Source organism: Gymnoscopelus microlampas (genome assembly GCF_963454915.1).
Source record: "Gymnoscopelus microlampas genome assembly, chromosome: 10".
NCBI classification, from domain to species: Eukaryota; Metazoa; Chordata; class Actinopteri; order Myctophiformes; family Myctophidae; genus Gymnoscopelus; species Gymnoscopelus microlampas.
In genome coordinates this window covers 25437625-25449275 of record NC_139947.1, presented here as the reverse complement: position 1 = coordinate 25449275, position 11651 = coordinate 25437625, and the positions used below count along the sequence as shown (strand labels likewise).

Here is an 11651-nt window from a genome sequence, read left to right as displayed (position 1 = left end):
TTAAACAAGCATCATATATTGTATAATAATAAACAGCAATTTTCCAGTAACACATTTGTCACCGATAGCTCCGCCACACTGGGCGTTTGAACATGACTGACACAAGCTGCAGGCCTTCAGATATAGGGAATAATAGCCTAAGCCGCGTCAATTTGCAACCATATAAGCAAGGTAGGCAGGTGATCTTATGGATAAATAGTGACAATTCAATTGATTCTGTAGAAGTTGTTTATAGCCTACACACAGTAAAATCCTTAGTGTTCATTTAATTCTGAGAGTGTACAAATCCATTTGGTTCCATTTGTACACCCTCAGAGTCAATTAACACGCAATGTTACAGTTTTACTATTGATCTATAGCCCTAAGTCATCGTACGAATTTGGCTCCTCGTCTGAGCGCACAGAGATCTTGAAATGGCGACGTAAAAAGCCACCGTATCTCTTCTGATTGTCCCATTTCAAGTTGTTCAACTTGGGCCGGATCCTTCTCATGAAACCCCCATAACGCTTCTGCAGCTCTTCTTGTTCTTGGCTGCCTTGCTCCATTGAGCTACTCCTCTTGGACTTGGGGCCAAATTTGCGTAAAAAGCCGCCATAGCGTTTAACTGGGTTCATTGGCGGTTCGTCGTTGTCATACAGCCCAATGTCGTTCTCTGTGGTCACATCTGCCAGTTGATCATCCTCCGAGATCTCCGGGAGATCTCTCGCCGTGATCTCTTTCACCAAATCCTCGTATTTTTTGTGGAGCGCTCCGGACTTCAACACGGAATTGTCACGCCACGGAGAGGTGAATATTTTGTTTTTGTTTCTATCGATACGCTTAATGAATCCACCATAACGTTTAACTAGATTGGCGACGGTCTCTTGAAGGTCTCCATCCTCCACGCCAGTGTCGCCGAAATCCATCAGACCTGTAGTGCGCACTTGGAGAGCTTTTCCACATTTCTCCAATTCGTCTGAGTTCAGTAGAGTTCCTTCACATTCTGAAGAGCATGTCTGGGGTGGAAAAAAGAGTCAAATATGAATGTCTTTTGAACAAACTCTAACTGGTCCTATTATGCCAAATATGAATAATTAATTAAACGGTTCCAAAGACTCCAAAAACACAAGTTTGGAATCACTTTATTTTGGAAATGAGCAATGCCCCGTATTCAGTGATATAATTGCTAGAAGGAACTCGGATTCCATATATCATGGTTCTTAAACATTTTCATGTCAAGGACCCCAAAATGTATATAAAGGCTGCAGGCTATTTGAAAGGACCTTTTCAGAAAGGAAAGGATTTCGTGCCAGAGACCCCCATATTGATGGGGACCCCCTGGAAGTTTGGAACCCTCTCAAGGACCCGTAGGGGTCCCCGGACGCCACTGCCATATATAGCCTAGTATTTCATGAGACCAGAAGCAGAGGAAAAATTAAGTTTTTGTTTTCATTCAGTATTTTTGCGTCTTTGCGCAGCCAAATACAGCCAAAGTCGACTGGTAACTTTTTGAAATGACTCCGAATGAGTTCCATCTGTTGATGTTATCGTTATTATTATTATTATTGTTATCATTATTACTATTTCTCGGGATTTTGCCAGTATTACGCGGCCGCTCTTACCAGGCTACTTAATGGTCCGTCTGATATGATCTGCTGTGCGCATCTCAGACACTGTGAAGAACAGTCTGTTTGGATGTAGGATGGTAAACTCAGCATCAGGACCAGGGAATACCACTCCATTCTTGACTCGAGCCCTGAAATAAAACATAGATTCATTATTCATTGTAAGTAGGCTACTCTTTCTTATTCGAGTCGTTATCACACCCTGAAAAATGAAAAACAGGATCCAGGCAATTTGGAAGTATTTGCAGTTGATGAAATAGGTTAACTAATTGTTGCCAACATCTGAAAAACACCTTTTAATATCAAGAAGTCGCATGCGTAACGCATTTAGTTTTCTAGGCTGATCAGTCATGGAAGAAATTGCAAATAACAACTAACAGCATATTATTAATATCTGAAAAATAATTAATTTCCGAAATAAAAAGTACAAATATAGGCTATATATTAATACATATCTACCTCAGCAGCGTTGGAGAAATATAGTTTCAGACGTGTAGCAGTTGGGAAAGGAGATCTAATCTAATAGAGGCTATATAGCGCACGTCTCCAACACTTGTTTTGCTTTTGAGTGGCTTGTCGCCTTTCTTTTTATTGACGGCGACTTCGTCGTGTCACCAAAGCACATCAGAATATCATCTCAGCTGACCAATGGGAGAGGAATACTGTAGGCCTGCCACTCGCACCCACCACCATCACCTCCCTCCCCTTTTTCTTTTTGATTTATGCCCACGCAAGATGATTCGCATCAGCTTGGCATTTCGTCCAATCACCAGTGGTGGAAGAAGTAGGCTACTCACATGTTTTACTTAAGTAAAAAAGTATCAATACTGCAATGTAGATATACTCTGTTACAAGTAGAAGTCCCTATTCAAAATGTAGGCCTACTTGGGTAAAAGCAGGCTACAAAAGAATCACGACGCATTGTGAACTTGTGCCTTGTAGATCGGCTATTTTCAAATGGCTGAAATATATATGGCTGAAGAGGTTAGTGTGTTTTGTAATAACTAATAATCAAAATCTACAAAGTATCTAACTAAAGTTTTCATATATTTGAAGTGGAGTAAAAGTACAATATTTCCCCCCATGTAGTGGAGTAGAAGTAAAAGTATTGAAAATTGTAAATACTGAAGAAAGTAGAAATACCTCAACATTGTACTTATAAGTACAGTAGGCTAGTTGAGTAAATGTACTTAGTTACTTTACACTACTGTCAATCACCTTGCATTGTTATTACATTAATGTATTTGGGTGACTGAGTTGGCATGTATATATATGCTTCAGATGGAGCTATACCTCTGTTAATGCTATTTTGTCATTTGTGGGGAAAACGTTGACCTACAGTAAATAAAGATACACTTCTGGTCATCTCATCCCTTTCCCAAGGTTGATTCCTTTGACAGAACAGTGTCTTCTTTGTCCATGTTCTGCGTGCCATGCCTGCTTTTCAACTTTCTGTTGCTCTGCAACCAAGGTAACCACTAACCAGCAGCAAGCACATCTCACCAAAATGACTACTGCTGGTTTTCTTGTTTATGAATATATTACTAATTAGAATGATGTGGTGGCAAATGGAATCCATGTGGTTATAAAACATCATCTTTACATCAAATATAGTTTTCACTACATATAGGACGAGAGGTGAAGTAGAATCCATTCAGTATGTCATGATGATGATGAATAATTTATTCTGTTCCATTCATATCTATGTTGACCTTGTTGTCATTTTCACTGTGCAATACCAAATGCTTGGTATTGCAATGTTTCTTTTCTTCTTTTTTTGCAATATAACTTGAATGAGAATGGATAGCCAGATTTCCAAGAAACTCTGAGGGAATTATCACAAGGCTAACCTGGAGAGATGATTATGGTTTGGGTTGAAAGGTCAAAAGGTCAAATGTCAAGGTCGCAATGGAGAGACTGGAATAATAGATGTTGGTGAGTGCAGAATTTGCACCTGCAAGGTGCACGTGCGATAATCTTCTTGCTAGTGGCAGTGAGGTCGATCAGATAAGCAGATCAAAGATACATTTTTAAGATATTTGTCAGTCATTTCATAGAACTTTGAAAACTCTATCAGAGTAGGCCTACTAGATGCACAATTGAGACCCCAAGAAGTAAATTTGTAGCCTATATTATGCTAAGTTGTGGCGAACAAAGTGCAACAACTGCTAGAACGGCAGACCGCACCTCTGCGTGGCCGAGACTTGCCCCCTGTCTGTCTGTCCGTCCGTCCGTCTGTGAACAGCTAATCTCCGGAACCATTTGCCCGATCGAAGCAAAACTGTGCACGCAGAGTCCCTGGCCAGAACAGAACCTCTGCCCCAAATCTTTCAGATCGGCCTGTTATATCGCCGATTTTTGCAAAACACATTTTTTATATTGGCTTACAGATCTTTTTCCAAACATCACGCAAATTGGTACACAGTATCTCTTTAGTCATGTGATCAAGATGGATCTGTCCGATTTTTCATATTCCATCATGATTGGCTAAGATTGGTCTTCCAAAGATTGCAGGAGTGGTACATTTTGAACAAAATGCCTGAAATCATGAACGCATTGTGCGATTGCCGTGAAACTTTGCACACACATTCCTACTATAGGCCAAGGAAGACATTCCACCCTAAATTTTCAAATCAGCTTCATGGTCGCGCTATAACAGACCAATTTGCGTTTTTAGCTATAATTGGACCGATCAGTGTGAAACTTTGCACGCACACTCCCAAGAGGCCAAGGAAAAACCTCTGTCCTGCATTTTTCACATCAGCCTTTTATAGTGCCACCAGGAGGCCGACTTTTGCTAAACACATTTTTTGATATTACTCCTACAGATTTTGTCCAGACATCACGCAAATCAGTACACATTATCTCTATAGTCATGTGATCAAGACAGATCTGTCCGATTTTTCATATTCCATCCTGATCTCAGACACCTAAGATTGCCATCTGAAGTTTGCACGGGTGGCTCGTTTTGAACAAAATGCCTCAAATCATGAACGCAGCGTGCGATTGCCATGAAACTTTGCACTTTCCCACTAAGCCGAGGAAGAATAAGCCACCCTTTTCACATTGGCCTATTATAGCGCCACCAGGAGGCCACAATAACCTAACTGACTTGGCGGAGACCTGTGCTCCAAGGAGCACTTTTCCTAGTTTATCTCATCCAATTGATACTCTCAAATGTATGTAAACAACAGCTGGATCGAATTCCACAAGCACAGCACACGTCATTATCCTATTCTTCATAGAATGGAGGAGAGCTCTCTGAAGTGACACAAGGAATGATGTATAGCAAGCTCCCAGGGATGACGGCGAAGGTTCTTGTCTACCTTTTGTTTACTCCTTGCTTTTGTGTTTACATAAAATGAAACTCCGTATTTATCTTATGTTTATTCTTGGTATCCTTGGACCGTTGTTGAAGACAGGCCCCTGAGTCGATTATCCACAACAAAGCTGCGGGGTCAGCTTTAAGCAGATGTAAATCGTGTTCAAACAAGCAGCTTGTGGATTTGAAAAGAGGCTATTAGATACTGCATAATGATGGCATATGGCCTAATTGGGATGATACAAGACCTTTAGATGTGCTGTCTCTGTGACAAGATATCTGTAGTAGGCCTACTCAGTGGAAGCATATTGGAGTGAAATCGAATGGCTAATTCGACCCAGTCATACGACAAAGCATAAATTAGGCTTAATTCTCACTGAGCTGTGAGGGTTTTTAGATAAAAGAACGCAAAACACATTTTTCCTACTCACATGTCATGGTACACCCCCAGGCTCACCTCTGTTCACACCTGTAGGCTAAGAAGTAAGAACGTCTCATGCAATCTTTAACTTAATTACTTAAGCCTACTCCCACCTTGAACCCGTCCGTCACTCCTACCACACTCCTCACCAGAATAACATTACATTCTCAATTTATAGCTTGAGTAGCCTCGATCCAGATTTTTATTTTCCTTCGCGTTTTGCTCAAAAATAAGAACCTGGACCAGCCTGTCAATGTTCCTGGCATAGGAAGTGTTTCATTTCCCCGACCAACCAGAGTGCAGTGGGCATCGCTCCAAATATTGTGACGTCAGGGCTCTCAATGCAGCACATTGGGGGAGGAGGAGGGGCATGGGGCGGAGCGGGGGCTGACGGACAGATCGGTGCACCAATGGGATCTCGCAGATTTTTTCTCCGGAGATTTTGAACCCGCCCCTCTAGACCAGATATCAGACGCGCTAGGGCAGCCTATAGCTTGAGAGACATCAAGTTAAACTGTAGACCATCATTAAGCTAAACAAACATATATATATATTTTAGGTTTTTATATTTGTACGCAATTTACTATATTACCATTTACACCCAAGTTACGCTGTTCCATTCTAAACAGTAAAGAAGGAATGTATAGAGGGAGTGATGGGTGTGTGACATTTTTCACAGTAGGCCTACATGCCGCTGGAAACGGCAGCTTCCAGGCCCAGGAATCCAAACAAGACACCCATGTTTCTGTGCTCATACTGACAAACATTGCTTGTTTTCCGCTGCTTTTTCAATAAATGATTAATCCAACCCACTCCTCCGGCCCTTTTCAAACACAATACTCCATGATCCTCTGTGTGTGTGTGTGTGTGTGTGTGTGTGTGTGTGTGTGTGTGTGTGTGTGTGTGTGTGTGTGTGTGTGTGTGTGTGTGTCAGTCTCTCTCCGTTGGGTTGAGTGTATAGTTCGCAACCTCATAAATGCCCTCCCTCTCCTCTGTTTGAGCAACTGGTACGGATTCACATTCCCCCGTAACCTGGAGACACCTGCATGATGCATCTCAGATGGAACAGTGGCTCATCACTTCCGTGTGCTGGAAGCACGTGCACGACGCACAAGCCCATTCGTTCAGTAATACACTCAAACACAGACAAATGATGAAGTGTCATGCCCAGGGGAATCTTATATAAGACTGTTCATATTTTGTTACTTTATCATGGACAATATTCATAAAAATGCACTCTCAAAATCCATAACAAATCATTTTTTAATGACCTTTCAGTTTTTGTTATTAAATGTTATTTTGACCAATCTAGAGTAGAGTACGTTAATACAATATAACTTGTACAATTGTGGTGGTTGTATATGGTCTTCCTGCACTTCTATTGAGGCATTTAGACCCAGTGTCTGGTTTGACACGACCGGTTGAAAAGTGGTACAGCTTGAAGGTCAAAGTTCAATTTCTCCCCTGAGCTAGCAGGAAGGCTCTATTAGCTCAGTAGTCGTAAACATTTCAGCATTTGTGCTGGAGACCTGGGTTCAAATCTGGGCTAGAACAGTATTACAGAGGGTAGCTTTAACCTAGCCTGGATTCGCCGGATTTTCTTTTCTCACTTCTCTTCTGGTGAAGTGAGAAAAAAAATCCACCCAACAGAGCGAATCGGTCTGGATTCCAGGCTAGCTTTAACCCTAGCATCCCTATTTTAGGCATGTCATTAATCAAAAATAAAAAGCAAGTCTTTTTCACACACACAAAGGTGACAGGTGCGTAGGAGAAGATCAAACGAGGGCCCCAACGCACTGAAAGATGTCATGCATGCACATCATTACAACATTATATTCTTAAAAAAAAAAAAATAGACCACACATTTTTGGAACACTTTGAAAATAGGGCTCAAGTCGAGATATTCACATAAGCTACAAGTTACACACTGCTTTAGACGCTCCACCAAGTGCTATACAAGTTACAACTAGTAAACACTGTTCCATTTTCATAGCATTTTTCTTCTACAACATGCAACATATCCCAGCACACACCCCACCCCCAGCCTCCCTATAGTGTCACTTTGCACCTCCGACCGATGAAGCAGATCTGCTATGAGGGAAAAACACCGTGGTAAGCATCTAATGTGACAACAACGCAGCCACCTTAACTTCTCCACCGTATCTGGTGTGAAGGTTACCATAGCAGCCATTAAGAGTTGACGTTGTCACCATAAATAAATCTTCTCGAGGGAGGAGGATCATTTTCTTTTTCTGTTTAGTTAATTACCTTTTTTTTCCTCCTCCATCCCTTTGGTGAAAGAAGAAAGGTGAAGCACGAGGTGTTTCAGGGGAGGGGAGGGAAGGAGGAGGAGGAGAGTATACACTACAGGGAGGGAGTTTCTCAGCTTCAATTCTTCTGATTGAGCTGTATACAACCATGACCTATAATTGACGTCAGCGGCTGTTCAGGTCATTATGACAGCTGCTGAGTATCTATACTAAGAAGGTGGATGATGTAAAATTTGATGACACATGCCCTCACAAATAGTCCACGGAAATGAATAAGCTGGGGAGAGATGTCACTGATAGAAATGAACTACTTTAGCCCTATTACAAAATGAAAAACAACAAAACAAAAGAAAATCTTGCTCATTTTCTTTCTGCCTATGAGACACCCAAAATAGTCACGCCTGGATGAAAGTAGTTATACCAGACAGCGACCTCTACACAGAAAAATAAGGTGCCAACTGGAACCGAAACCAGTTCTTCAGAGTGATGCCATGGCATAGAAGAGAACAATGTTTGGTTCCAGAAAGAACCTTTCAGACCAAGGTTCTTTAAAGATTGTAATGTTTTTTTTTATTTTAATGGTATGTATGTATACAGTATACTTCATTGACTGATGTCTCCCAGAGCTCAATACTTTACCCCCTCTACACCAAATCTCTTCGTCTAAAACAGCCGATCTACAAGCAGATCAGCAAATTCTGGCAAATGTTTGCCTAATTAAGACATGCCCAAAATTGGGATGCTACTAGGGTTAAGTGGTTAAAGGCGCCTCAAAGAACAGTTGTTGGTCCTTTGAGGAACCATTTCTGGTTCCTACAAGAAAAGGTTCTCTAGAACATGAGGAACATGAATTTATTCATAGATAAAGTTATTCTTTTGTAGGTGGTGGTTCTTCATGGAACCATATAGCCTTTTAAAGAACCATTATTTTTCTGTGTGTATTATAAACACATTAATTCCTTCAACAACAAAACAAGCAAAAAAAGAAAATAGCCGTGGGCCTGCCCCCTACATACCCAAGATTGGTCTCACATTGGTCCACTTTGAAGATGAACATTTACACTACAGCACCATCATCCAATATCATCAATGCAAACTGAAACATAAAGCTACAAGAAGTATATGTACTACACAGTATATCACTTTAAAATGACATGAAATGACTGAACTGTATATAGAATGTAAATAGCTTGTAGATAAGTGTAAATAGTTTTTTTTAAACCTATTTATACAACACTGCACATTAATATGAATTGAAACATGAATTACGATAATGAATACTGTACTTATGAATTGTTATGGACTATAACCAGGACTGCCAGAGTTGGCAGTTCTGCTTCATGCCATGCGGTCACAGCAGCTGCTCAGCAACAGTATTCCTTCACACTTCCTTTATGTGCCCATCACTGCCTTGGAAAGTATCGTTTGTGAGGACGTTTTTTGCAGTCAATCTCGATGTGTTTTGTGCATTTTGTAGCCATGTGATTGTTTGGTTTATCTTGTTTTCCCGCTATGCAGAGTAGTGTTTGGTGACCACTGACTTTGGAGGAATAACACCACAGAGTGGGCGTATGTCAGAAGATGAGGGTGTCTTCTGTCTGCCTGTGGGGGGTTTCGGTGTACTACCACCATAATATGGTGGTACACTGGAAATTGATTTCTAGGGGGAAAGAGCTACATGAATCAGAACTCTCTTATTTTAATGAATAAAACGTTATTTTATAGGTCATTGTAAGCTATCGGTAGGTAGAGTATGTTAATATAATAGAATTACACCTGCAGTGGTTGGAGGTGATCTCCCTGTTCTTCTATTGAGAAATGTAGACCCTGGTGTCAGGTAGACGACACCTATTGGTTGAAGCTCATTAGGCGCAATATCGCCCCTATAGCCAAGAAGGGATTCGGTTTTGGAAGAGAGGTAGAAATGTGGTCTTTCACGCAGGGGACTGGGTTTTAAATCCTGGATAGGACATTAAACTTACGGATTGCAGCTTTAAAGCTGAAGTATATCTAATATACAGTATGACCACATTCTAATGATGTGCTTCATTATAGGCTCAGGTCTATTTCCTGTCATTCTTTCCACTATGTGCTATTCAAATTTGGCAGATATTTCTCAAAGTATGATACAGTATCTATAAAAAGAAACAGACAATTGCACATTGGGAGCGGTCTTAAGATTTAAGCATGCACAGTATCTGAAACCCTAGTGAGTCATTTGGTTTGATATGATGGTAGACATGTGAGACCCACAAAAGGGGCTTTGCTGCTTGAGGACATTGTAAAATCACCAGCCCTAGCTGGCACAGAGATGAGTGGGAGATATTCACACACGCATGCATGTGCACCTCCGTAGTTACCAAGACCACTCATTTCTCCTCCGTATCTTTGGCGACCAAGGTCATTTTACAGCTGCATAAAGGAAACCTGTGAATGTGGGCCTCTTGAGCCAGAATTTGACACAAAAAAAGTTCAGAAATGTGACACACTCACACAAAGTAAGCATAAGCCTGAAGACATTTCTTTATAAAATGTGGGTTTACAGCATATAGTAGAACAGTGTACATACAGTTATATTCCTTTACACCAGTTACAATAGTGTTTGTCTTTTATACTTTTTATACTTCACATTTTATAAAAACATTTAAACTATATATGTTCTTTTTTTCATGAACTATATACTGTAACTGGTTGATTAAAACTATAGTAGCCTAATCAGTTACTTGATTATGATGGTTTGTAATACTCACACATCGATATAGATCACATTATATGACAGCATTATTTCAGATATTTTTAATTGATTCCATTTGTTGGAACCAATCCCTGCCAATTATTGTGAAGAATTAGAAGAACCTTTTGGGACAAACACTTTGATCCGTGTGTGTGTGTGTGTGTGTGTGTGTGTGTGTGTGTGTGTGTGTGTGTGTGTGTGTGTGTGTGTGTGTGTGTGTGTGTGTGTGTGTGTGTGTGTGTGTGTGTGTGTGTGTGTGTGTGTGTGTGTGTGTGTGTGTGTGTGTGTGTGTGTGCGCGCATGCATGTGTAAGTCAGCTGTGATGGAAACAGCATGACCTAAGTACCCTGACCTGACATTTGCTATATGTACTGTATGTATGTCTCACTAAGTATGAAAAGTGCTACATTTGTCCAACACCAATGCCATTGTTTTGACAACTGTCTGAGATGACTGACTGAAAACAAAAAAGGAAAAGGACACAGAACACCTGAATAGAGCATGTCTGGACTGTGATAGATGGTAACATGATAAGCAGCCAACCATGACATGCAGACCAAACGGTGGCATGCAGTCCATATAGCCTCTGGTGTCTGTATGTGGCCAGGTGACTCTGGCTCCAGTTTGCCTCTGATATGATATTAATTCAATGAAATCAGAGTTCATTGGTCTGATATCATTCTTGATAATGACGTCATTTAATTTCTTGCCATTACCCTCTTATGGGACCTTCTATGGCTCCCTTCCCAGAAATGGACTTCAGACCCTTGCCTAGTAGCACTGAATGTCTGCTGAACTCAGAGAGCTGCTTCCCCAGCTACTCTTCGTGCATGAGTACTTTTACCCAATATCCTGCTCTAGAGAAGGCCTCTAGTTTTACATAGGATCTCACCCTTGCATAAGTTTCTCTTCTACCTAGGATCTCGCCAATAGGTTTTCTGCCACTACAATGCAAAATGTAATAAAAACAAAATATATTTACCTGTCTCTTAGTTTTAGCCATCAAAATAATTGTATTTGTTATTGCATTTTTAAAATTATATTTAAAAAAAACGTTTTTAATAGTTTTCTCTGATATGAACAAATTAATGCATTTTCTGATATAGTTCAAATGCAAGAAAACTGGTGGTTTGGTTTTCCATGCACTGGATTGGTGGTGAATTTCCCTGCTGAGCATAATTGACAATGGGATTTAAGGGAGAAATGTTTTTGGCTATTATGAACAAAACAAACTCAAACTAGCATAGTTTCCTTTGGTCCTCATGGTTTGTTTTCATAACTTTAAGCTGACATAGCTTAC

The 11651-nt window shown here is 40.6% G+C and overlaps 1 protein-coding gene across 1 annotated transcript; it reads right to left on the bottom strand.

Annotated features, from left to right (window-relative positions):
- Positions 1–353: 353 nt before the first annotated feature.
- pdyn (prodynorphin) lies at positions 354–1721 on the bottom strand (the record flags this gene model as incomplete). The annotated part of the gene is made up of 2 exons (XM_084069171.1): positions 354–995; positions 1602–1721. 2 exons carry the CDS (start codon positions 1719–1721, stop codon positions 354–356), a joined length of 762 nt encoding a protein of 253 aa, XP_083925297.1.
- Positions 1722–11651: the final 9930 nt, after the last annotated feature.